This window comes from Hyla sarda, chromosome 8 (assembly GCF_029499605.1).
Source record: "Hyla sarda isolate aHylSar1 chromosome 8, aHylSar1.hap1, whole genome shotgun sequence".
NCBI lineage: Eukaryota > Metazoa > Chordata > Amphibia > Anura > Hylidae > Hyla > Hyla sarda.
In genome coordinates, this window is record NC_079196.1 from 209905008 (window position 1) to 209931836 (window position 26829).

A 26829-nucleotide genomic window follows, 5' to 3' on the forward strand; every position below is an offset into this window, starting at 1 on the left:
ACAGCTCAGAGGCAACAGGATATGACGCCACGTTTCGAGGGGCACGACCCCTTACTCATGCGTACCTGAACCTGTTGGAAGACCTCCTTATGTACGTACATGCTCACCTATTTTCAATTAGTTAAGATACGTTCTATAAATATATTAGTAACATTTTTACAAATACATTATACTTTATACTTTCTATATATTATAACTATTATAAGAACGGTCTAAAACTACATCATTCATAAAATCCTGAAGGTTGGATAGTTTCAAGTTCTGTTATCCAGAATACTTCCCTACGGAGAAGCTGCTTTTTGTTACTCTCCTTATTCACACCTTGTGTTATTTGTTCTATTACTTGCCATCTTAAATCACTGGTTCTATGGTTGTTTTCTAAAAAATTTCTGGCTACTGAGGTTTCTCCAAATTTGTTTTCTGTGGGATAGATCTTATTTTCCAATGTTTTCCTTATAGCATTTTTATGTTCAGCAATACGTATTTTTATCATTCTACTAGTTTGCCCTACATAGCCCATACCGCACGGGCATTTTAATAAGTATATAACGTTTTCACTAGTGCAACTGAAATAGCCTTTCACCGGAATGCTATGTCCTTTTTTGGGATGATGGATATTCTCCCCTTTGATAATACTGCTACACTGCATACATGACAAGCATGCAAATGTACCCTTTTTAGGAGTAGCTAAAAAACTTTGTGTGTCCTTCTTTTTTACTGCAATATCACCTCTAATTAATGTACCGTATTTTCCGTTCTATAGGACGCACCGGCGTATAAGACGCACCCAATTTTTAGGGGCAAAATCTAAAAAAATAAAGATTTTCAACCCAATAGTGGTCTTCAACCTGCGGACCTCCAGATGTTCAAAACTACAACTCCCAGCATGCCCGGACAGCCGTTGGCTGTCCGGGCATGCTGGGAGATGTAGTTTTGCAACATCTGGAGGTCTGCAGATTGAAGACCACTGCATAGGAGGTAATACTCACGTGTCCCCGCCTCTCCGGACCCGTCACCGCTGCCCTGGATGTCGCTCCATCGCTGTCGCCGTGTCCCCGTCGCTCTGGAACGTCTCTGCTGCCGGCCGGGTATCCTCGCTCTCCGTCGCCACCATCACGTCGTTACGCACGCCGACGCACGTACGTGACGACGAGGAAGGAGAGCGCCGGCCATACAGGGGATCCCTAAACGGAGAAGACAGCGAGGAGGCAGGTAAGGTCCCCCCCGGTGTCCTGTAAGCACTAACCCGGCTATTCAGTCGAGCTGTTCGGGACCGCCGCAGTGAAATCGCAGCGGTCCCGAACAGCCCGACTGAACAGCCGGGTTAGTGTCACTTTCGCTTCAGACGCGGCGGTCAGCTTTGATCGCCGCCTCTGAAGGGTTAATACAGGGCATCACTGCGATCGGTGATGTCCTGTATTAGCCGCAGGTCCCGGCCATTGATGGCCGCAGGGACCGCCGCGATAGGGGTGTATTCGCCGTATAAGACGTACCAACTTTTTCCCCCCAGTTTTGGGGAAGAAAAAGTGCGTCTTATACGGCGAAAAATACGGTATCCCCTATCGATTTCCCTTTTGTGTGTACAAACATAGGTGGATCCCCAATATTTTTGGCTAGTTCTTTTTATCATTGGGCTATGTTTATTATATGTGCCTGTATACATTATTCCTTCACTTTTGGTTTTATCTTTATTTTTCTTTATTAGTAAATCTTGCCTGTTCATAATACTAACTTCCTTCTCTGTTTCTTTTAGATGTTTTTTGTCATAACCTCTTTCTAAAAACGTATTTTCAATTTGAATTTGACTTTTTTCATATTCTTCCATTGTGCTAGAAATTCTTTTTGCGCGAATTAGCTGACTTTTCGGGAGCCCCCGAAATACAGTGGGTGAATGAAAGCTATTTCTGTGTAGCATATTATTTTTGTCAGTTTTTTTAGTATATTTTAGAGATGAGCGAACTTACAGTAAATTCGATTCGTCACGAACTTCTCGGCTCGGCAGTTGATGACTTATCCTGCATAAATTAGTTCAGCTTTCAGGTGCTCCGGTGGGCTGGAAAAGGTGGATACAGTCCTAGGAGACTCTTTCCTACGACTGTATCCACCTTTTCCAGCCCACCGGAGCACCTGAAAGCTGAACTAATTTATGCAGGAAAAGTCATCAACTGCCGAGCAGAGAAGTTTGTGACGAATCGAATTTACTGTAAATTCGCTCATCTCTATATATAATGTTGTTATACATTTTTCTTCTTTAATCCCTACTTCTACATCCAAAAATTGAATTTTAGTACTGTCATAAGTTAATGTAAATTTTATTGTAGGATGTGCTGTATTAAGTTTTTCTACAAACGACAGTAATTCTGTCTCATCTCCCTGCCAGAGCATGAACACGTCGTCTACGTACCGAAGCCACGTGGCCGACATGTTCATGCCCCGGGGGGAGAAGATGACATCCTCCTCAAATGCTGCCATAAAGGCATTAGCTAAACCTCATAGAAGTTCCATCTATCTGAAGATAGAATTCTGTATCAAAACATTCCGGTGGAAGGCTATTTCAGTTGCACTAGTGAAAACGTTATATACTTATTAAAATGCCCGTGCGGTATGGGCTATGTAGGGCAAACTAGTAGAATGATAAAAATACGTATTGCTGAACATAAAAATGCTATAAGGAAAACATTGGAAAATAAGATCTATCCCACAGAAAACAAATTTGGAGAAACCTCAGTAGCCAGATATTTTTTAGAAAACAACCATAGAACCAGTGATTTAAGATGGCAAGTAATAGAACAAATAACGTAAGGTGTGAATAAGGAGAGTAACAAAAAGCAGCTTCTCCGTAGGGAAGTATTCTGGATAACAGAACTTGAAACTATCCAACCTTCAGGATTTAATGAATTATGTAGTTTTAGACCGTTCTTATAATAGTTATAATATATAGAAAGTATAAAGTATAATGTATTTGTAAAAATGTTACTAATATATTTATAGAACGTATCTTAACTAATTGAAAATAGGTGAGCATGTACGTACATAAGGAGGTCTTCCAACAGGTTCAGGTACGCATGAGTAAGGGGGCGTGCGCCTCGAAACGTCGCGTCATATCCTGTTGCCTCTGAGCTGTGAATACCTGGCTGTGATGTAAATGTTTTGCATACTGCACTTTATTGAAGAAAGAGAAAAAATAAAGAAGACCGGCTGGTCGTTTATACCCTACTGGAACAGTGAGTTTATCTTTTTCATGTGTTTGCCAGCACTGCCTTTGCGTATAAAGCCCAGGAATCTTGTATACTATCTAAATCAGGTCCAACAACAAATTGTCCATGGAACGGAAGGGAGGCCAATTTATTTTTGGAGGTAACATCACCTGTCCAGAATTTTAACCATAACACCCTTCTAGAAATATTGGACAGAACAGCAGTGCGGGTAGATAACTTGACAGATTCTGCAGATGCATCAGCTAGAAAGTTAGTAGCCATTTTAAGAATAGGCAGATTTTCGATGATATCCTCTTTAGGAGTATCGCTCTGTAAGTGTAGCTGAAGTTGGTCAATCCATACTTCCAAGGTCCTGGCTACACAGGTGGAAGCTACATTGGGCCTAAGTAAAGTAGCTGCTGCCTCCCAGGTCTTTTTCAAAAGACTCTCTGCTTTTCTGTCCAATTGGGAGGAATCCTCAAATGGTAATGAAGTATTTTTGGCTACCTTGGCTATGGGAGCATCGACTTTAGGAATAGTATCCCGTTTAGAGGAATCAGACTCGGCAAAGGGATAACGTCTCTTTATGCCTTTGGGAATGAAGGACCCCTTATCGGGCCTAGCCCATTCATCATTGATGATTTTATGAATATTAGGATGAACAGGGAGATTTACGGTCACCTAGACCACCGAATAATTCATCCTGAATAGTTCTAATCTCTTGTACCTCTTCAAGATTAAGGGTGGCTCTAACAGATTTAATGAGCTCATCAATGTCTTCAGAATTAAACAAACATTTCTTAAACCCTGTATCCTCTTCTTCCTGTGGGCTGTCCACACATTCACCCTCCTCGATGAGAGAGAATCGTAAAAAGACACCTTAGACCTTTTTTGGACTTTTGTGGATGTAGACGGGACCGCCTGACTAGAAGAGGATTGAATTTCAGACTGAATCATTCTAATATCTTCCGTAAGGTCAGGAGTCTCTTCAGAGACCATATTAAAGGTTTTTTTGAAGACACCTGAGGTTCCTTATAACAAATTAAACATTTCTTAGCCTTAGATTTTGTTTTCACGGAAACCAAAGGAGTAGCCTTTTCTCCCTAAAAAAATAAAGGGAGGAAAGGATCAGCTAGAAGTCCTGAAGATAGGCCAGGGTACAAAAAAAACCCTATAGGCCCTCATTACTCACGGTTCCTTGGATCTGCACGGGATCAACCTCAGGGGTCTTGACCGGTGTAGACATAGTAGAAACAGCAACTATAGCAGCAGCAAGGATGTCAGGCTGTGACAGATGGTACCTTGAAGGGAACGGTCACCGAGGCTTGAGACCCACACGGTAAATAACCACAGCAAGGGAGGAGCAGCAAGAAGTACTCACAAAAGTGCATGTGGTGAGGTATAGGCAGCGGTAACCGTAGAGACAGCAGTGGTAGCGGCAGCGGCAACAGCAGCGGTAGCGGAGTCCTAATACAGAGCTTACTCCACCATAATAAGCACCCACGGCCATCCTCCGGTCTGCTTTATACTGGGATTTTGAAATCCCTGCCTCTACTCCGGCCAGGTGTGACGTATACACGTGGCCAGAAGTGACCCCCCTGGATGACTCTGACATTACCGGAAGTGACGCTGTACCATAGAGTCCTCCGGCCCAGCGACACCGCAGCCCGAAGTCTAGCGTGCCCAAGACTGGAAGGCAGGACCATGAGATCCGCGATCCGGCCTCTGTCGCATCTCCCCTGCTTTAACCCGCCTGGGGGCCGAGAGGGGAGAAAGACAGAAAATAAAAAACTGAACGCTCCAGCTTAATCCACCGTCATATGAAAACCCAGGTATTAACCTGGTAAGTAGAAACAATAATACAATTAGGGGAATAAAGAAAATATTTATACTCCCCCAGCAGGAAAAAGGCTCCTTCCCGAATAGGGACAGGAAAAACACTGGGAATGGAGAGGAAGGGGTGGGGTTTTTCAACTCTCAGGTGTTTTTCCTGTCCCAATTAGGCGGAGGCAATCTCCGGGTGCTGTCATGGAGACGACAGGGGAAAGGAAGATTTACCTTAAGCATCCTATGCAGAAGTTTGACCTTGCGCGCTTCCTCTCTGGCCTGGAACAAAGCAAATCCCTGTGGTGGTCGGACTTTGGTGATTCTCTCAGATATCTGCTCCACTAGTGGACATTCTACAAGAGTGTCCTCTTCTTCAGGGTACAATCGCTTCACCACCAGGGCAAAGTATATGGCCTCCAGGAGGACCTGGGTTGGAGACAAAAAAAAAATTTGGAGAGATTAATGTAAATGGACATCAAGATGGAGGAAGCAAAAAATTATATGGGGTACATACCTTTAAGGGCTCCAAGACGAAGAACGAGCAGAGGAAGCTGAATATTCCAGAGATGAGCCACATAAGACCCACGCTGGAGGTGAAGCCCACCCCGATCCACACCGAAACAGCAAAACAGCAAAGGAGGAGGAAGCAGCTGAGGACATGAGCCACACGTGTGCACCAAGAAGGAAGCATCTGCCGCTGTCTCTGGAAAGCATCTGTGATGACTGCTCATAGAGAGGGAAAAGATAAGAAGTTTGAGGACTATATATCGATAGCAGTTGAAGCTTAAAGGGTACTCCACCCCTAGACATCTTATCACCTATCCAAAGTGGCGGGACCCCCGCGATCTCGGCTGCGGCACCCCAGACATCCGGTGTACGGAGTGAACTTCACTCTGTGCCGGATGACTGGCGATGCGGGGCGGAAGCTCGTAACATCACGGCTCGTTCGTGACATCACAACCACGCCCCCTCAATGCAAGTCTCTGGGCTGCCACGCTCCCTCCAATAGACTTGCATTGAGGGTGTGTGGCCGTGACGTCACAAGCGAGCCGTGATGCCATGAGCCTCTGGCCCGGCACCCGTCGCTCTAAATGAACGCTGGGTGCAGCAGGGAGATCGCGGGGGTCCCCAGCGTCGGGACCCCCGCAATCAGACATCTTATAGATAAGATGTCTAGGGGCAGAGTACCCCTTTTTTTCTGATATACAGCTCCAAAACACATGCAAAGACAGAGTTACATGATAAAATTCTGGCTGCCTGCAGCCACACCTAGGGGGAGCTCTTGAGCTTCCTGCATACAGTTTTATTATTACATTCAATGTGTAAACTGTATACATTTGATACTATGATACTCTTTTCTGTATTATACGGTGCCATATTACAATGTTTATCCCATAGGTTGTGTACATTACATACCTGTCCTGTTGGACTTGACTGACTTGGTCACATCCCTCACAGATCCAGATAAAGTCTGCCCTTTGTCATTTAGTTTATCCAACATTATGGTTTCTGTTTTATCTCCAAACGGGTTCGATCTGTCAAAGCAATAGAACATGTCGCCATTTTACTTGTTATTTTATCTGGGCCCAAATCCTACATGGAGCAGCTCCCTCTACCTAAACCACAGCAAGAAATCCCATCAACAAGTGACAACAGTGAACAATTATTCATCCAATCAGAGAAGCATAGGTTTTATTGATGGGGTTTTGACCCCCTGGATTGACAGAAAACGGGACATTTTTTTTTTTTTAGAATTTTAGCACTTTATTGTTTACACATCCAATTGCCATCATCTATGTGGCTTCTCACAGACACAATGGTTATATTTACTCTATGGATCATCGTACATCTACTTACAAGTCTGACAGAAGATCCGTCTCGGTCCGAGAGATCCTCCTCAGGTTTTGTGGAAGGGACATGCTGCTGGCTCCATCTTTATAAAACACAGACGGCACATGGGATCATTAACATACAAATGTATCATGTGACTGCGATTTGCAATTCAAATTATTTGTCCCACCCAGGAATGCCCCCAAATCTGCCAGGAACACCCCTAAATGCAAATTTATATATATATATATATATATATATATATATATATATATACACACACACCCCACCCTTTTAATAGTGGCACAATGATGTATCTCAGGAGAAGGTCCTGTACCACTGAGCGGAGGATGTAGAGGCCTCAGTGCGGGAGCGGAGGGAAGGTGAGAGATTTTTATTATTTTCTTTTAGATGGGGACTTATTGGGGGAAAAAACTAATGAGGGCATCTAGCTAATAGAAGGTTCCCTACCTATCTACTGGTGGGTTCTATCTAATTGGGGTATTCCCTACTTACCTTTCTTTTTGGGGCTGTAGTAACCTAATAGTGGGATTCTACCTAATATCTTCTATCTATCATATAGGGGGGATTACCTACCTACTGTGGGCTTCACCTAATTGGGAGGGGGGGGGGGATTCCCTACCTACCTACTGGGTGTTTCTATCTAATGGGAGGGGGGAATTACCTAATGTGGGGGGTTCCCTACCTAACTACTGGGTGCTTCTATTTAATGGGAGGAGGGGAATTACCTACCTACCGTGAGCTTTACCTGATGGGGGGGAGATTCCCTACCTACCTACTGGGGGCATATCTTAATTATGAGCATCAGTGAAGCCTCAGATCACCTTTCGCCTAGGGATTTACAAAGTCTAGAGCCACCTCTGCTGATACATGACATTAAAAAAAATTATCATAATTTCAGTAAGTACTTACAAAAAAAGTATGGGTACTCATGCTAGGTCTTTAGGGACAACCCTAAGTCCCATAATAAATAGGACTGTTGGCAGCCACATTATTCACATTAACCTACATGGTTCCCCTAGGAGGAGAACATGCTGGGAAACAATGATTGTTTCTTACCCCCAAGACAAAAGATGGTCGTGTAATACTTCACTTGAATAGGGAAATCTACCCAAGCGTGATCAGGACATTTCCCAGATTACTTGACCACCACTAATCTCTAAATCTATGCAGCATTATAAAGTCTTAAAGGGGTACTCTGCCCCTAGACATCTTATCCTCTAATGAAAGGATAGGGGAATAGAGGTCTGATCGGGGGGGCGCCCGCTGCTGGGGAGCCCGCGATCTCGGCTGCGGCACGTGATGTCTCGGTCACGCCCACTCGCAACAACCACGCCCCCTCAATGCAAGTCTATGGGAGGGGCGTGGCGGCAGTCACGCCCCTCCCATAGACTTGCATTGAGGGGGCGTGGCCGTTATGTCATGAGCCTCCAACGCTGCACTCGACGCTCTAAACGAACGCCGGGTGCAGCAGGGAGATCCCCTATCCTTTAAAGTACCAAGTTCTGGAAATCTCTGGCAATACCATACTCCAGCCTTCCTACCTGATGCTAGGAACTGTTGCGGTATGGCCTGCGGTAGCCCTAACACCACGCTATCATCCTCACTGGGGTGGCAGCTGGCGTCTAGCCCAACGTTACAGCTGCTTCGGTGTCTCTCCAGCTTTTGAATGGTGTTGCCCATGATGGAAGGATCACTGAGGAGGTCTGGCCAGCTGAGAACTCCGTCATTGGTATTCCACTGGATGAAGCTGTAAAGAGAAAGACGCAGTGTTGGAGAAGAGCTGGTCGGATGCTTCTTCTTTAGAAGTTCACTACATACAGATCTCCGAACCTCACCTCTTTGTGTCTTCCACAGGAATTTCTGTTTTGGTTTGGTCAGAGAAAGCCTATGGGATGAAGTGTGGAGTGGTCAAAATAGTGAAGACAGTCCAATCCATAAACAGGAAGAAGTAGAGAGCCATGACTTCTCACCTCTCCATGGTTGCCTGTGTATGTAATGAAGGAACTTTCCATCACCGTGTCCAGGTAGTTATCAATTTCTAGAGAAGGCTGATCAAAGTACGTGAGGGACGGCCGGACACAGGTCTAGGGGAAGACAGAATAAAGCTGCAGCCTGATACACACAAGACACAGACCATAGTGATGTCTACCAGCTGGCATAATGCTTACCCTGCTTCGGGCCCGTCTGAACAGGTAGAGGATGACCAGGTAGATTGGATACACCAAGACACTGGTCACCAATCCCACAGCTACCGAGTCCACGCTGAGAGGAACAGACTCGGACACAGCTCTGTCCCTGAAATATCACAAACACTCATTTAGCTTTTTACAACTTATTATTCACAGTTCAGAGTATCTACAATGCATTCGGAAAGTCTTCAGACCCTTTGACTATTTTCACATTTTGTTATGTTGCCTTCTTCTAAAATGAAGAATACATTGTCCATGATTCTGCCCTCAATCCCTCATAATGACAAAATGATAACAGAATGTTAGAAATCTTTCCTAATTTATTGAAAAGAAAAAAGTTTAATAAAGACATAAATATTCAGTTGTCCCCAAGCCGCTCATGTTTTAAAGGGGTTATCCAGTAAAAAAAAACTTTTTTTCATATATATGTCAACTGGCTCCAGAAAGTTAAACGGATTTGTAAATTACTTCTATTAAAAAATCTTAATCCTTTCAGTACTTATGATCTTCTGAAGTTAAGGTTGTTCTTTTCTGTCTAAGTCCTCTCTGATGACACCTGTCTCGGGAAACGCCCAGTTTAGAAGCAAATCCCCATAGAAAACCTCTTCTAAACTGGGCGGTTGCCGAGACACGTGTCATCAGAGAGCACTTAGACAGAAAAGAACAACCTTAACTTCAGAAGATCATAAGTACTGAAAGGATTAAGATTTTTAAATCTGTTTAACTTTCTGGAGCCAGTTGATATATATAAAAAAAAGTTTTTTCCTGGAATACCCCTTTAACTTTGCTGTGTGCTTAGGGGCATTGTCTTGTTGGAAGGTGAATCTTCAGCCCAGTTGGGTTTTCATGAAGAATATCTCTGTACTTTGCTCCATTCATCTTTCCCTCAACCGTGACGAGGCCCCACAGCATGATTCTGCCCCCACCATGCTTCAATGTAGGGATAGTATTGGCCAAGGCCCAGTTTGTACATACGTTACATTACTTATCCTGTACTGATCCTGAGTTATATCCTGTATTATACTCCAGAGCTGTACTCACTATTCTGCTGGTGAGGTCACTGTGTACATACATTACATTACTTATCCTGTACTGATCCTGAGTTATATCCTGTATTATACTCCAGAGCTGTACTCACTATTCTGCTGGTGAGATCACTGTGTACATACATTACATTACTTATCCTGTACTGATCCTGAGTTATATATCAGACAGGAGGCTCATATCTTATGCATTAATCTTTCTTTATTAATGCCCATAGCAGAATATTCACTATTCAATTAAACGTAATGGAGAAAAAACTTCAAAACTACAACTCCCAGCAGTCCTTGGGGCACAATAGCCACTCCTATCCCTGTAGCCCCTATATAAGGACTGCCCCTTCATCTAACTTCCTCTTTCTTTCTGCTCATAGCAGCATACAGATAAGTGCTTGTGTTATTACTGTTATTTGCTCTGATTTATACTTAAAGTATATCTTCTTCTGTAGCATTCTACCCTATTTTCATACCGGTTATTCCGGTTTCTTTTCGTTTACACTCCGCTGTTTTCTTTTTCTTCCCCACCCCCCTTCTTGGACGGTCGCCATTTTACCTGGCGCCGCCATTGCTGCGTCTTCCTTCATTACTTCTGGTTCGCGCGCGCGGGCGAAAAGGGGGCGGGTCCTGCGGTGCGGCCCGTTCCACTCTCCTCACGGCCGTTGCCTGGAGAAGGGGCGTGCCTGATTCTCGTCACCAGAGGGCGCTCCTGCGCCCTCCAATCAGAGCCCTGAGAGACCTAGTCTCGTGAGACTTCGTCCCTGAGGGCTAAGGCTCTTGATCTCTCCTCACAGCAACGCCAGTACAGCGCTAGCGGTGTGGAGGACGGAGCCTGTAGCATACGGTCTGTGTAAAAATCTCTGTTTTCCCTGAAACAGAATTTATTCTGTTTCCTAGCATACTATTCTATTACCCTGATATCTATATCATGGCTGAGGAGCCCACATCTGCCCCCCCTAGTGGGGATAGTTTCCCTATGGAATCTGCACAGTTTATGACTGCAGGCCAGATCCAGGACCTAATTAATAAGTCAGTGCAAGCAGCCCTAGCTTCTGCTATTATTCCTTCTGGGTCTCAGACCTCTCACCTCATGATATCAGCCCCACCACCTCAGGGTGGCGAACCGCCGAACAAAAAAGGCAAAGCTTCCCAGAAAAGGAAGCATGTTCTGGCGGTATCCGACTCCCCGACAGGGGAAGATAATAATATGTTTCAGGCAGCTCCTACCCCGACCTGCCAACCCCAACATCCCTCAGGCTCAAATCGACCCCTGGGCCTCGGGGAGTTAAAAGAGAAGAGGCAGAGGTCCGCTCGACGGTCCAAACCTAACTCATTTGTTGATTCCTCGGACGAGGATTCATCCGCTCATTCATCCGATGAAGCTGACGGTGAGGAGTCTGTGAATATAGATGATGATGTTGGGGACACTGCGTTTAACACAGACGCAACCCCTGCTACGCAGGACGAAATCATCCTAGACGCACTAGGTGAACCGTTCTTTCACCCTGACGCAATCTCCCACCCGCGGTCGGGTGACTGGACCCCACTCCCTCACGTATCACAATACGTGGAATTTTGGGCACGTAAGTCGTTGGACAGAACGAGCCGCAATAAATTAAGGGCAGAGTGTCCCAGGCCCTTTATACCACATAAGGTAGTCAGTACACCGGAAGTGGACCCGATCCTTTCTAAGTATCTCTTGAAGTCGGGCAAGTCCTCTAAAAAGGGAATTGAACGCTCCTTTCGGACAATACAAGAACGCGTTCTAGACTTGATTGGTCCCCTCACAAAAATTTTAAACCTCTCTGAGCAGGCGGCCGCGACAGATCAACCTGTTGATCTGTGTCAACTCCGCGGTTGGGCCCAGAGGGCTATTTGCCTGGCGGGCAGTGCTAACACTACCTGTTCGATTGAGAGGAGGCGCTCAATCCTTATACGCCTCGACCCACAATTATCTAATTTAGCCGAGACCGAGCCTGGTCCGTCGGCAGAGGGGATGCTGTTTGGTGACAGCCTGATAAGGGACATAAACAAATTTGTCGGGCTGTTCACTAGCTTAGATAAAGCCCAGACGTCCCTTAAGAAAGCAGGGACCAATAAAATTTTTGCCAGGGCCGGCAGAGGTAAAGGCCGATCTGCCGGCCGTACTTCAACCTACAGGCCACAGAACAGACATTCTGTTCAATTCCAATATCAACAAGCTCCTCCCTCCTACACCATGCCGGTGGCTCAACCAGCACCGTTTTTCCCACCCCGTGGCAGACCCTGGCGCGGACGCGGTGGACGTGGATACCCCAGATCCAGACCCCATACCGGTGAGTACTCTCTATGTTCCACAGTCTCCTGTTCAAATGGGGGGACGCCTGAAATTTTTTACCCACGCCTGGTCTGCGATTACGGCAGACGCGTGGATCCTGTCTACAATAACAGGGTTCGTCATAGAATTTCAATCCTTGCCGGTCATGGGCATGATTCCAACCCCTATCAGGTTTTCAAACCAGAATGTCGTTCTCATCGACAACAAGATAGGAGATCTCAGGGCCAAACACGCCATTCGGGAGGTGGACTGGTCCTCCCCAGGTTTTATGAGCAATCTCTTCTTAGTGAAGAAAAAAGGGGGCGGTTACCGGCCAGTGATCAACCTTCGAGATCTCAACCAACATGTCACCTATCGACATTTCAAAATGGAAGGAATTCATTTCCTCCGGGATCTCCTACAGCCAGGAGATTGGCTTGTGAAAGTGGATTTGAAGGACGCCTATCTCACCTTCCCTATCCATCCTGAATCCCAACCTTTTCTCCGTTTTCTCTGGAAAAACCGTATGTGGCAGTTTACTTGCCTTCCGTTCGGCCTTTCGTCCGCCCCATGGTGTTTCACCAAACTCATGAAACCAGTGGTGGCGTCGTTGAGGAGCAGAGGGGTACGTCTGATCATTTATCTGGACGACCTCCTTATCATGGCCCGTTCCAAAACACTGGCCGCTCTTCACATGGAGTGGACGTTGTCGCTTTTGCAAGACCTGGGATTTATAGTCAACCGAGACAAGTCGGTTCTGATCCCGGCCCAGGAAATGGAATTTCTGGGTTTTTTGGTGGACACCAATCAAGCCGTCCTCCGCCTTCCCAAATCGAAACTAGCCCTGATCCGCAAAGAAATCAGGGCGGTCCTGCGCAAAGGTTTCTTATCCTTGCGAGTCCTGGCGCGCCTAGTGGGTCTCTTGGCAGCCTCCATCCAGGCTATTTTTCCAGCCCCATTACATTACAGAGCCCTGCAGAGACTCAAGATCATGCACCTGCGACAAGGTCTCAGATATGCGGACGAAGTACCTCTCTGTCAGGCGGCCACAGAAGAGTTGCACTGGTGGCTGCGTCATGCCGTCGAGTGGAACGGCAGAACCATTTTCAACTCCAGTCCAGACATCATCATAGAGTCGGACGCGAGTCGTCGGGGCTGGGGAGCTCGTTGTGGCACAGATTCCACAGGAGGGACGTGGTCCGTCACCGAAGCTTCCTTACATATCAATGCCTTGGAGCTTCTGGCGGCATTCTTTGCCGTCAGGAGTTTTCTACCTCATACAAACAATTGCTGTGTATTATTACGCATGGACAATGTGGCGGCGGTTCAGTACATCAATCGCCTAGGGGGCACCAAATCCAGAATCCTTGCGGATCTCGCGAAGGAATTTGGGCATTTCTGCCTTGCCCGCCACATTATTCCGATAGCGGAATATATTCCGGGGGTTTCCAATTCGGTAGCCGATTGGAATTCCCGCTACCTCCTGGACTCCAGCGATTGGCGGTTGGATCGTTCCATTTTCCTTCAACTGAGGCAGCTTTGGGGTCCGTTACATGTGGACCTCTTCGCTTCTCGCCTCAATCACCAGCTACCACAATTTTTCAGCTGGAGGCCGGATCCGGAAGCGTCTGCGGTGGACGCTCTTCGCCAAATTGGCCGGAGGGAATACATTATGCATTCCCCCCATTCCAGATGATCTCCCGGGTTCTCCTACATACTGCGAACCTGAGGGCGACAGTTGTCATGATCACACCCGACGCAACCATGGTTCCCTCTCCTCCTGGGGATGGCCGTGGATTACCCCAGGCTGCTACCACACTTCCCGCAGCTCCTCACCAATCCATCCAAGGGGCTCCACCCGATGGTAGTGGAGGGTCACCTACCTCTCCTGGCGTGGTTGGTTTCGGGGTCCCAGACGAGGATAGCGACCTTTCAAGATCGGCTAGGGATCTCCTCGCCTTGGCCTGGGCCCCTGGGACTAGATCGGCATATCGATCAGCCTGGAGACTCTGGGTTTGTTGGTGTGATCGACGGCAGGTTGATCCCGTATGTGCGCCTGTATCTATAGTGGTGAACTACTTGGCAGATTCTTTCGAGTCTGGCAAATCCTTTAGTTCCATCAATGTGTACCGATCAGCTATTTCCGCTTATCATTGCCCAGTGGACTTTTTGCCGGTCGGTAAACATCCGCTAGTCTGTAGACTTTTGCGCGGCATTAAATTTAAACGCCCTCCACGGCCTAGGTACCAGGCGACCTGGGATGTCTCCAGGTTGCTTTCCATGTTTACTTCGTGGGAAGACATTAACGCCCTTCCCTTGAAACTGCTCTCGTATAAATTGACTGTCCTTTTATGCTTGGTTTCCATCAAGCGTGTCTCGGACATGAGGGCTTTGGACATCTCTCGGCGGCAATTCTCGCCTCAGGGGGTCAAGCTCTCGGTGGTCCGTAGGACAAAGACGGGTATCCAATCGGTTTTTTACCCGTTTTTCCCTGCACATCCACAGATATGCGTTGTCCGTTGCCTGCAGGCATACGAATCACGTACGGCTGATTTGCGCTCTGGGGATTTCTCCCAGCTTCTGGTTTCTTATGTTAAACCACACTTCCCGGTTACTTGCGCTACTCTAGCGCGCTGGGTGCGGTCGGCCATGGAATTGGCGGGCATTGACGTATCCCTGTTTGGTGCTCATTCATCCAGGGGTGCTATGGCTACTAAGGTGGTCACCTCAGGGGGTTCCCTATCTGATTTGCTAATGGCAGCCGATTGGTCTTCCGAGACCACTTTTCGCCATTTCTATTTCAGACCAGAGGAACATGTCTCCATGTCTGTATTAGGATAATTGTAGTTTAGATTGTTGCATGTTAACTTGCTAGATTGTCAGCTTTGAACTTGCATAAGATATGAGCCTCCTGTCTGATATATAAATAGAGATTTTCCTAGCTTGTGACGGAAAATATAAGTTATATGAAGACAGGAGGCGAGTATCTTCCCTCCCTACCCACCCTATTACGTGTCTTTTGTTCTATTCTCAGGTTACTGAACGAAGATGGTGGATCCAGGTTGGCGGTTGATATGTTCGAACTAATGTTCGGGTTCCTTGGTCCCCGTTGGGACGACATCTGTCTCCAGAAGTTAGAGTCCTTCGGCTCCTGTTGGAGCGAGGCTGCGCCCTGAGGTCCTAAGGGTCTAGGGCCGGTTGGAAGACGATTCCGGTTACTGTGCAGCAGGCGAATGAGATTACCGATCGCTGTTGGTGTCCGGTGTACGGATGACCTGTTGGTCCAAATCGTTTTTTTGCTTACCTAGGGTCTCTGTTGAGACACAGTTGGAGTTTGCCGGTGGATCTTCGACACCCAAGATATCGGGCCGGCTGGCTGCGACGTCGGAAGATTGTGGTGCTGATCGGTTATCATCTCTAGTCCAGTGCGGCGGTGTTTCGCATGAAGAAAGAGGAAGTTAGATGAAGGGGCAGTCCTCATATAGGGGCTACAGGGATAGGAGTGGCTATTGTGCCCCAAGGACTGCTGGGAGTTGTAGTTTTGAAGTTTTTTCTCCATTACGTTTAATTGAATAGTGAATATTCTGCTATGGGCATTAATAAAGAAAGATTAATGCATAAGATACTCGCCTCCTGTCTTCATATAACTTATATTTTCCGTCACAAGCTAGGAAAATCTCTATTTATATCCTGTATTATACTCCAGAGCTGTACTCACTATTCTGCTGGGGAGGTCACTGTGTACATACATTACATTACTTATCCTGTACTGATCCTGAGTTATATCCTGTATTATACTTCAGAGCTGCACTCACTATTCTGCTGTTGGCAATATGGTACACCTACATTATTTATCCTGTACTGATTAAACAGTAGTAAAAAGTTATGATTTATCCCACAATGATTTAGCCATAAATTTTGGTATGAATCCACTATGATGTGTAGTATATAACCATACACAGTATTCCCTTACCCATGATTCTTATCTCCCACCACACCGTACCACACGGCATTGGCGCACAGGAACAGGAATATGAGTAGAGCGCAGCAGGTGGCTCTCTGGACACGGGTGAAGCGGCTGCGGGGAGGTCGATCCCACATAGACAACCAGACATGTTTCTCAGAGACTCCGCGCTGCACTTCAGACATGAAGATCCTGGAGAATCTCTTCAGTTCTGTCTCACCTGAATAATGAAGGAAGCACAGGTGTGTAGTGAAGAGCTTGGCTAAAATCATCCAGAATTTATAAGTGGTGAAAAATACTCACTGGCTGCAAAGATTTCCTTCTCCACCCGACGCCCAGTCTCCTCCTGCCCCACAGACAGCCAGTCATTGACCAAGAAGAAGTAGTTCTTACTGCGCTGCAGGTCCTTGATGATGACGTGCTGCACGTACCAAGAGGGGCTCAGTCCTGTCCAAAGATAGTTATCTTCACTTATTGACCAGGTCTCCATCATCCCCATGAACCAAATATATCCCCAGACCCATGATATTATTTATGTTATTCCAAAAATCAGTAGACCATGCAAATAAATAAAACTTTGTAATACATCTTAGAGGAGAGTGTCATTATCCATGAGAGGGAGGAGGGAGGTGTAGCTGCAGTCTCCATGATTGTAGCTGTAGCATCCATGGGAGGGAGGAGAGAGGTGCAGCTGCAATATGCATGAAAAGAAAGAGGGAAGTGTAGCTGTAGTATCCATGGGAGGGAGAAGGGACGTGTAACTGTATTATCCATGAGAAGGAGGAGGAAGTTGTATCTGCAGTATTTACAAGAATAAGGAGGGATGTGTAGCTGCAGTATCCATGGGAGGGAGGAGAGAGGTACAGCTGCAGTATCCATGAAAATAAGAAGAGATGTGTAGCTACAGTATTCACAAGAAAGAAGGTATTGATGCAGTCTCCATTAGAGGAAAAAGGGAGGTGTGGCTGCAGTATCCATAAGAGGAAAAAGGGAGGTGTAGCTGCAGTCTCCAAGAAAAGGAGGCGGGAGATGTAGCTGCAGTATCCATGAGAAAGGAGATGTAGCTGTAGTATCCATGGGAGGGAGAATGGAGGTGCAGCAGCAGAATCCATAAGAAGGTGGATAAATGTGTAGCTGTAGTATCCATGAGAGGGAGAAGGGAGGTGTAACTGTAGCATTCATAAAAGGGAGGAGGGAGGTGTAGCTGCAGTATGCATGAGATGGAAAAGGGAGATGCAGCTGCACTTTCTATGAGAGGGAAAAGGGAAGTGTAGCTGTATTATACATGAGAAGGAGGAGGAAGTTGTATCTGTAGTATTTACAAGAATAAGGAGGGATGTGTAGCTGCAGCATCCATTGGAGGGAGGAGAGAGGTGCAGCTGCAATATCCATGAGAGGGAGAAGGAAGGTGCAGCTGTAGCATCCATGAGAGGGAAGTGGGAGGTGTAGCTGCAGTTTCTGTTAGAGGGAAAAAAGAGGTGTTGCTGCAGTATTCATGGAGGGAGGAGAGAGGTGCAGCTACAATATCCATGAGGAGGAGAGAGGTGGAGCTGCAGTATTCCTGAGAAGGAGGAGGGAAGTGGAGCTGCAGTATCCATGAGAGGGAGGTGTAGCTGCAGTATCCTTGAGAGGGAGGAGGTAGGTGTAGCTGCAGTATCCTTGAGAGGGAGGAGGGAGGTGTAGCTGCAGTTTCCTTGAGAGGGAGGAGGGAGGTGTAGCTGCAGTATCCTTGAGAGGGAGGAGGGAGGTGTAGCTGCAGTATCCTTGAGAGGGAGGAGGGAGGTGTAGCTGCAGTATCCTTGAGAGGGAGGAGGGAGGTGTAGCTGTAGTATCCTTGAGAGGGAGGAGGGAGGTGTAGCTGCAGTATCCTTGAGAGGGAGGAGGGAGGTTTAGCTGTAGAATTCATAAGAGGGCGGAGATTGAAGCATTTGCAATATCCATGATAGGGAAAAGGGAGATGTAACTTCAGTCTCCATGAGAGGGAGGATATGCAGCTGAGGTCTTAGTCTCCACATAACACTGCAACCGCATGATAGAGCAAAAGCAGGAGCTGAACATATCTGTGTGACTTATAGGATCCTCACATCACACAAGAACCACCATAGCATTTATAGCAGAGGGGAGACCTCATGAATGTCAGGCATAGTCATGTTGCTGATGTACATATGACCATATGAATTGCTCTAAAGATCCTCGGGAACCAGCGCTAAATGACTGCGATCATGTGACAATGATGTCCTTTACATATAATAATCCCACCTCGACCAGCAGATGGCAGCATTCACCTACAAACTCTTTAATTTGCAACCAATTCCCTTAAAGCTCATTTACATAGAACAATTATTGTTAAATACAGGCAGATACAGCATCTCTAATAACAATTACCTTGTGTAAACGTGTAACGCACGGGCGGACAGACAGTAGAGTACCGCTCATTCACACAACTCATTGTTGATAAATATTTGAGCAGGCTCCCAGGCATGTAAATCTCAGTATACAGAAGCCTTAACAATGGAGGATGATACGACTACTGGGTGATGGCTTTATGTACACAGGGATTTACCATAATCCAGTGACTGCGTTATGTTGTTTTAGGCTGTATGGCTGTCATAAAGGGGCATCATCCCTTTACCTTTATTATCATGCCACAGACGGATTTTCCACACATTTCCCAAACTCTTCTCTGTTGCTATCTGGAAGATGTCCACACTGTTTCTATGGAAGGTATTCTCTCCATCTAGATGCCTGTGGCCACTTTTACTGTCTACTCCGTACAGACTGATGCCAACATGAGCGGTGGTACCTGAGAGGGAGGACAGCAGACAATGAGGACTGGCAAATGGAGAAGATCACAACACAATCATGTAGGCATACTCATGTATATGTATATATATATATATATACCACCTTATTTCAGGCACACACAAACAGTAGACTCATGTAGAAGTACTCTTGTAGGCACACTCATGTAGAAGTACTCTTGTAGGCACACTCATGTAGATTTATTTTTGTAGGTACATGCATGTAGTTGTATACCATTGTACGCACAAACATATACACATGTTGGTGTACTCTTGTTGACATGCTCAGGTAGGTGTAGTTTTGTAGGCACACTCATTTAGGTGTACACTCAACTATGTCTACTATTGTAGGCACACTCATGTAGGTGTAGTTTTGTAGGTACACTCATGTAGATGTAGTTTTGTAGGTACACTCATGTAGGTGTAGTTTTGTAGGCACACTCATGAAGGTGTAGTCTTGTAGGTACACTCATGTAGGTGTAGTTTTGTAGGTACACTCATGTGGGTGTAGTTTTGTAGGTACACTCATGTAGGTGTAGTTTTGTAGGTACACTCATGTAGGTGTAATTTTGTAGGTACACTCATGTAGGTGTAGTTTTGTAGGTACACTCATGTAGGTGTAGTTTTGTAGGTACACTCGTGTAGGTGTAGTTTTGTAGGTACACTCGTGTAGGTGTAGTTTTGTAGGTACACTCGTGTAGGTGTAGTTTTGTAGGTACACTCATGTAGGTGTAGTTTTGTAGGCACACTCGTGTAGGTGTAGTTTTGTAGGTACACTCGTGTAGGTGTAGTTTTGTAGGCACACTCGTGTAGGTGTAGTTTTGTAGGTACACTCGTGTAGGTGTAGTTTTGTAGGTACACTCGTGTAGGTGTAGTTTTGTAGGTACACTCGTGTAGGTGTAGTTTTGTAGGTACACTCATGTAGATGTAGTTTTGTAGGTACACTCATGTAGATGTCGTTTTGTAGGTACACTCGTGTAGGTGTCGTTTTGTAGGTACACTCGTGTAGGTGTAGTTTTGTAGGTACACTCGTGTAGGTGTAGTTTTGTAGGTACACTCGTGTAGGTGTAGTTTTGTAGGTACACTCGTGTAGGTGTAGTTTTGTAGGTACACTCGTGTAGGTGTAGTTTTGTAGGTACACTCGTGTAGGTGTAGTTTTGTAGGTACACTCGTGTAGGTGTAGTTTTGTAGGTACACTCGTGTAGGTGTAGTTTTGTAGGTACACTCGTGTAGGTGTAGTTTTGTAGGTACACTCGTGTAGATGTAGTTTTGTAGGCACACTCGTGTAGGTGTAGTTTTGTAGGCACACTCGTGTAGGTGTAGTTTTGTAGGTACACTCGTGTAGGTGTAGTTTTGTAGGTACACTCATGTAGATGTAGTCTTGTATGTACACTCATGTAGGTGTAGTTTTGTAGGTACACTCATGTAGGTGTAGTTTTGTAGGTACACTCATGTAAGTGTAGTTTTGTAGGTACACTCATGTAGATGTAGTTTTGTAGGTACACTCATGTAGATGTAGTCTTGTATGTACACTCATGTCGGTGTAGTTTTGTAGGCACACTCATGTAGGTATAGTTTTGTAGGTACACTCATGTCGGTGTAGTTTTGTAGACACACTCATGTAGGTGTAGTTTTGTAGGTACACTCATGTAGGTGTAGTTTTGTAGGTACACTCATGTAGATGTAGTTTTGTAGGTACACTCATGTAGGTGTAGTTTTGTAGGTACACTCGTGTAGATGTAGTTTTGTAGGTACACTCGTGTAGGTGTAGTTTTGTAGGCACACTCGTGTAGGTGTAGTTTTGTAGGCACACTCGTGTAGGTGTAGTTTTGTAGGCACACTCGTGTAGGTGTAGTTTTGTAGGTACACTCGTGTAGGTGTAGTTTTGTAGGTACACTCGTGTAGATGTAGTTTTGTAGGTACACTCATGTAGGTGTAGTTTTGTAGGTACACTCATGTAGGTGTAGTTTTGTAGGTACACTCATGTAGATGTAGTTTTGTAGGTACACTCATGTAGGTGTAGTTTTGTAGGTACACTCATGTAGATGTAGTTTTGTAGGTACACTCATGTAGATGTAGTTTTGTAGGTACACTCATGTAGATGTAGTTTTGTAGGCACACTCATGTAGGTGTAGTTTTGTAGGCACACTCATGTAGGTGTAGTTTTGTAGGTACACTCATGTAGATGTAGTTTTGTAGGTACACTCATGTAGGTGTAGTTTTGTAGGCACACTCATGTAGGTGTAGTTTTGTAGGTACACTCATGTAGGTGTAGTTTTGTAGGTACACTCATGTAGGTGTAGTTTTGTAGGTACACTCATGTAGGTGTAGTTTTGTAGGTACACTCATGTAGGTGTAGTTTTGTAGGCACACTCATGTAGGTGTAGTTTTGTAGGCACACTCATGTAGATGTAGTTTTGTAGGTACACTCATGTAGGTGTAGTTTTGTAGGTACACTCATGTAGGTGTAGTTTTGTAGGCACACTCATGTAGGTGTAGTTTTGTAGGTACACTCATGTAGGTGTAGTTTTGTAGGTACACTCATGTAGGTGTAGTTTTGTAGGTACACTCATGTAGGTGTAGTTTTGTAGGTACACTCATGTAGGTGTAGTTTTGTAGGTACACTCATGTAGATGTAGTTTTGTAGGTACACTCATGTAGATGTAGTTTTGTAGGTACACTCATGTAGATGTAGTTTTGTAGGCACACTCATGTAGGTGTAGTTTTGTAGGCACACTCATGTAGGTGTAGTTTTGTAGGTACACTCATGTAGATGTAGTTTTGTAGGTACACTCATGTAGGTGTAGTTTTGTAGGCACACTCATGTAGGTGTAGTTTTGTAGGTACACTCATGTAGGTGTAGTTTTGTAGGTACACTCATGTAGGTGTAGTTTTGTAGGTACACTCATGTAGGTGTAGTTTTGTAGGTACACTCATGTAGGTGTAGTTTTGTAGGCACACTCATGTAGGTGTAGTTTTGTAGGCACACTCATGTAGATGTAGTTTTGTAGGTACACTCATGTAGGTGTAGTTTTGTAGGTACACTCATGTAGGTGTAGTTTTGTAGGCACACTCATGTAGGTGTAGTTTTGTAGGTACACTCATGTAGGTGTAGTTTTGTAGGTACACTCATGTAGGTGTAGTTTTGTAGGTACACTCATGTAGGTGTAGTTTTGTAGGTACACTCATGTAGGTGTAGTTTTGTAGGCACACTCATGTAGGTGTAGTTTTGTAGGCACACTCATGTAGGTGTAGTTTTGTAGGCACACTCATGTAGGTGTAGTTTTGTAGGTACACTCATGTAGGTGTAGTTTTGTAGGTACACTCATGTAGATGTAGTTTTGTAGGTACACTCATGTAGGTGTAGTTTTGTAGGTACACTCATGTAGGTGTAGTTTTGTAGGCACACTCATGTAGGTGTAGTTTTGTAGGCACACTCATGTAGGTGTAGTTTTTTAGGCACACTCATGTAGGTGTAGTTTTGTAGGTACACTCATGTAGGTGTAGTTTTGTAGGTACACTCATGTAGATGTAGTTTTGTAGGTACACTCATGCAGGTGTAGTTTTGTAGGCACACTCATGTAGATGTAGTTTTGTAGGCACACTCATGTAGATGTAGTTTTGTAGGCACACTCATGTAGGTGTAGTTTTGTAGGTACACTCATGTAGGTGTAGTTTTGTAGGTACACTCATGTAGATGTAGTTTTGTAGGTACACTCATGTAGATGTAGTCTTGTATGTACACTCATGTAGATGTAGTCTTGTATGTACACTCATGTAGGTGTAGTTTTGTAGACACACTCATGTAGGTGTAGTTTTGTAGGTACACTCATGTAGGTGTAGTTTTGTAAGTACACTCATGTACAGTGGTCCCTCAACATACGATGGTAATCCGTTCCAAATGGACCATCGTTTGTTGAAACCATCGTATGTTGAGGAATCCGTGCAATGTAAAGTATAGGATGTTATACTCACCTGCCCCGCCGCTCCGGACCGTCACCGTTCGTCACCGTTGCCCTGGATATCGCCCTCCATCGCTGTCGCCGCTTCCTCGGGGTGTCCCCGATGCTCCGGACGTCTCTGCTTCCCCGGGATCCTCGCTCTCCGTCGCCGCCATCACGTCACTACGCACGCCGCTCCTATTGGATGATGGGACGGCGCGCGTGGCGACGTGATGACGACGAAGGAGAGCACCGGCGATGGAGGGGATCCTGAAGAGGACGCTCCGGAGCCCAGAGGACAGGTAAGAGACCATCACCGGAGCACACTGGGCACCGTAAACGGCTATCCGGCGGCAGCTGAAGCAGTCTGCGCTGCCGGATAGCCGTTTATGCGATGGCCCCGACGATGGTACACTCATGTAGGTGTAGTTTTGTAGGCACACTCATGTAGGTGTTGACCCTTGTAAGAACACACATATATACACTTAAGTAGGTGTACTCTAGTAGGCCCACTCCTGCAGACATACTCTTGTAGGCACACTCCTGTATATAAGCTCATGTACAACTTGTGTTCACTCAGACACACTCATGTAAAGACACTGGTATAGACGAACTCACCAGATCCCCGACCCCATCCTGTCTTCACCAGGACCTCATATTTATAAGATCCAGCTTTCCCACAGAAGGGGATAACTCCAGCCTTACTGACATCCAGCAGATCCAGTTTGTGGACAATGATGGTAGCTACAGAGTAGGTAGCGAAGCAGACGGCACACGTGAGCAGCACAATGTAGTTAATACCGGGAGGAGGAGGCTGAAATGGAAGAAAAAGGAGTAAGTCAGTTTTTGGTGCGTAAAGATTATGCTGGTCAATGCTGGATCCTCAAATCCAGGAGAAATCATATTTAAAAAAAATGCTGGGTAAGTAGTCAGGGGGGCAGTCCCTGTGGCTGCTCCCCGCCCTTCTGGCCTTAAGTGACGCATCTCTTCCTAGCAGTGTATAGGGGGAGACGCACCACTCAAGGCAGGAGAGCAGCCAAGGACTATTGGGTTTGCATAGGAGAAGGCCAATAATCTGAAAAATAAGGAACGTTGACGATGTTTCTACAGAATTCCTACTTACGGGGTAGATAAAGTTGACCGAATGCGGAGGGACGAAGAGGCTGGCACCGAATGCTGTCAGATGTTGGGTTAGACATACAGCCTGGTCTGGTCTGGTGTCCTCTAGGGGTACAACCCCCTCCGTCTTCCATCTCATCTCATTCCCATCAAAGTACTGGCACAGGGAGGTGTACAGGCCCACCGTCACGTCCACAGGTGACCACATGTAATGGTTTGTGATGTTTAAGTAGTAGCGTCTGGTCAGATTCCCGTCTCTAAAAACAGATATATTTATGTTCAAACATTTCCTATCATAATAACATATCCAGAACTCTCCTACAATATGGTGCCCTGAAGTGTAAGTGGTGGGCGCCCATTGTCCTCTTACGTGGGGGCTATGAAGAACGTGTAGAGTTTGTGGTCATCTCCTGACAGAGACTCCTCGCTGATCTGCTTCATGTCGCTGTAGTTATGCTGGTTGGGGTGACTGGTCTCATGTAGGTAGACGGAGATGTAGGGCTCAGGTTCACTGTCTTTGTATCTCTCTAAAAACAAAGCAACAATAAATATACAATAAATACTTCATCTGTAGGCCACACCAGAACCGAACCTTCTACAACACCAAAGGGTCATCTAAAGGAGTGAACCCAAGATGACAATTTAAAGGGGTACTCCGCCCCTAGACATGTTATCCCCTATCCAAAGGACCTGCACAGTCTCCCTGTTGCACCTGCCGTTCGTTTAGAGCGCCGGAGGCTGGTGACGTCGCGGCCATGACACCTCAATGCAAGTCTATGGGAGGGCGCGTGCCGGCCATCACGGCCCCTCCAATAGACTTGCATTGAGGGGGCAGGCCATGACATCACGAGCGGGCGTGGCCTGTGAAGTCACGAGCCTCCGCCCTGCATCGCCGGTTCGCTCCGTGCACTGGATGTCTGGAGTGCCGCAGCCGAGATCTCGGGGGTCCCCCGCAGCGGGACCCCCACAATCAGATGAAGGATAGGAGATAAGATGTTTAGGGGTGGAGTACCCTTTTAAGTATTATGGGGAAACAGAAGTAAAAAAAAAAGCAGGAACTCCATTAGTAAACATTTGGGGAATGGGTGCGCTATGTCATGGTATCCATCGGAATCACTTCTTGCTCCTAAAATGAGATCTAAATGGGGCCTAAGTATTCCAAGCATTACTGTCTGTCTTATAAGATTGATGGACAATCTACTAGGCCCAGCCTCTGGCATGGCTAAACTGGCTATCACCAATCCATCGGCTCCCTGTGATCCCACCCTTGTTAAACCTTTTGGATACCAAGATCACCATAAACTGTGGCATGTAAGGGGTTGGAGGTAATGTTGATCCTGGCCACACATTACATTTGGCTAATGGCATGGTCCTAGCTCTTCCACTGGACTTACCATCCTGACTTACAGTACATGATGTCTCATTCACTCACCATCCTGCACTTTGTATGTGATTTGTATGTGAAGTCCTGCGTTCTCATTGCTGCTTTCCGCCTCGAGGTCCACTTTCACCGAGCGCCGGCTCTCAACATTGGCCACACCAGCGGTGATATTGCCCACCCCAGTGTTATTGGCAACGCTAACCGTGATGGCCTTTTCAGAGTCCAAGCTCTCAACCGGAATCTGGCTACCATTACTAGTCTGGAACTCCATAGACGCCACCTTGGTGGACACAGTGTAGTTGCTGATAAATCCAAAAGGGTAGGGATTGGAGTCTACTCGGAACATGACCTGGATGATGTCTGTCAGGTCAGGGAATGTGCTGTTAAATCCGTGTGGAATAAAGAACTGGCAGCCGGTCCTGTTGCTGTAGCAAAGCAAGTTGAGGGGATCCGATCGTTTGCCCCGTGCCAAGATCTCCCCCCCCTGCAGGGTCAGAGGCTCCTCATTCAGTACCCTGGACTTCATCAAAATCCTCATGAGATCCGAAGACAGATTGTAAGCTTCGGAGGCAACGGTAACATTGTTGAGGGCCCCGCACAGCTTCCCTCCTCTGTGGACGGGGGACTTGTTGTTTACAAGATGGATGACGTCTCCTGCAATGGAACGGAAACCATGTTAAAGGGGTATTCCCGATATTAAAAACATATCACCTATCCACAGGATACAGGAAACGTGTTTGATCGCTGGAAATCCCATTGGTCGGACCCCCTGCAAGCTCCAAAATGGGCCCCATTTCTTCCCGGCAGGCCTTCAGCAGGCATGTGCCGCCTCAGCCGGTGATTGACTTAGTGGGGGGCCGGAGCATTTAGCGGGGAGAGTCAGGCTCTGTTCTGAAGATCGCAGTGGGATCCTGCTGTACATTCCTTGCAGCACGTTTACTATGTTTCTCTTTGACAAAGGAGTGTGGCTTATCAGTGAAGGGTGAAGGAGTGGTTGTGTTTTGTGTGCAACTTTATGCCATTAAAGGGGTACTCCACTGCCCCAGCATTTGGGTGTGGGCTGCGGGGTTGTGACATCATGGCCACGCCCCTTCATGATGTCACGCCATGCCTCCTCTATGCAAATCTATTAGAGGGGGCGTGACTGAGGGGGGCGTGGTGTGACATCATATGGGGGGGGGGGGGGAGTTATGAAGTCACGACCCCCGCAGTCCACAGCCACC

At 46.2% G+C, this 26829-nt stretch overlaps 1 protein-coding gene across 2 annotated transcripts in view; it reads right to left on the bottom strand.

Moving 5' to 3' along the window:
- PKD1 (polycystin 1, transient receptor potential channel interacting) overlaps nucleotides 1-26829 on the bottom strand; it is a 185255-nt gene that overhangs the window by 24805 nt on the left and 133621 nt on the right. For both annotated transcript variants that reach the window (XM_056535584.1, XM_056535585.1), the window contains exons 22-36: nucleotides 25658-26260; nucleotides 24596-24752; nucleotides 24230-24482; nucleotides 23725-23920; nucleotides 18997-19167; nucleotides 16668-16811; nucleotides 16374-16584; nucleotides 9047-9173; nucleotides 8849-8962; nucleotides 8714-8763; nucleotides 8420-8625; nucleotides 6882-6957; nucleotides 6441-6559; nucleotides 5539-5747; nucleotides 5256-5450 (exon numbers count right to left, since the gene is read on the bottom strand). In XM_056535584.1, the coding sequence (XP_056391559.1) occupies nucleotides 5256-5450; nucleotides 5539-5747; nucleotides 6441-6559; nucleotides 6882-6957; nucleotides 8420-8625; nucleotides 8714-8763; nucleotides 8849-8962; nucleotides 9047-9173; nucleotides 16374-16584; nucleotides 16668-16811; nucleotides 18997-19167; nucleotides 23725-23920; nucleotides 24230-24482; nucleotides 24596-24752; nucleotides 25658-26260 (2831 nt within the window). The remainder of the gene's footprint in view (nucleotides 1-5255; nucleotides 5451-5538; nucleotides 5748-6440; nucleotides 6560-6881; nucleotides 6958-8419; nucleotides 8626-8713; nucleotides 8764-8848; nucleotides 8963-9046; nucleotides 9174-16373; nucleotides 16585-16667; nucleotides 16812-18996; nucleotides 19168-23724; nucleotides 23921-24229; nucleotides 24483-24595; nucleotides 24753-25657; nucleotides 26261-26829) is intronic.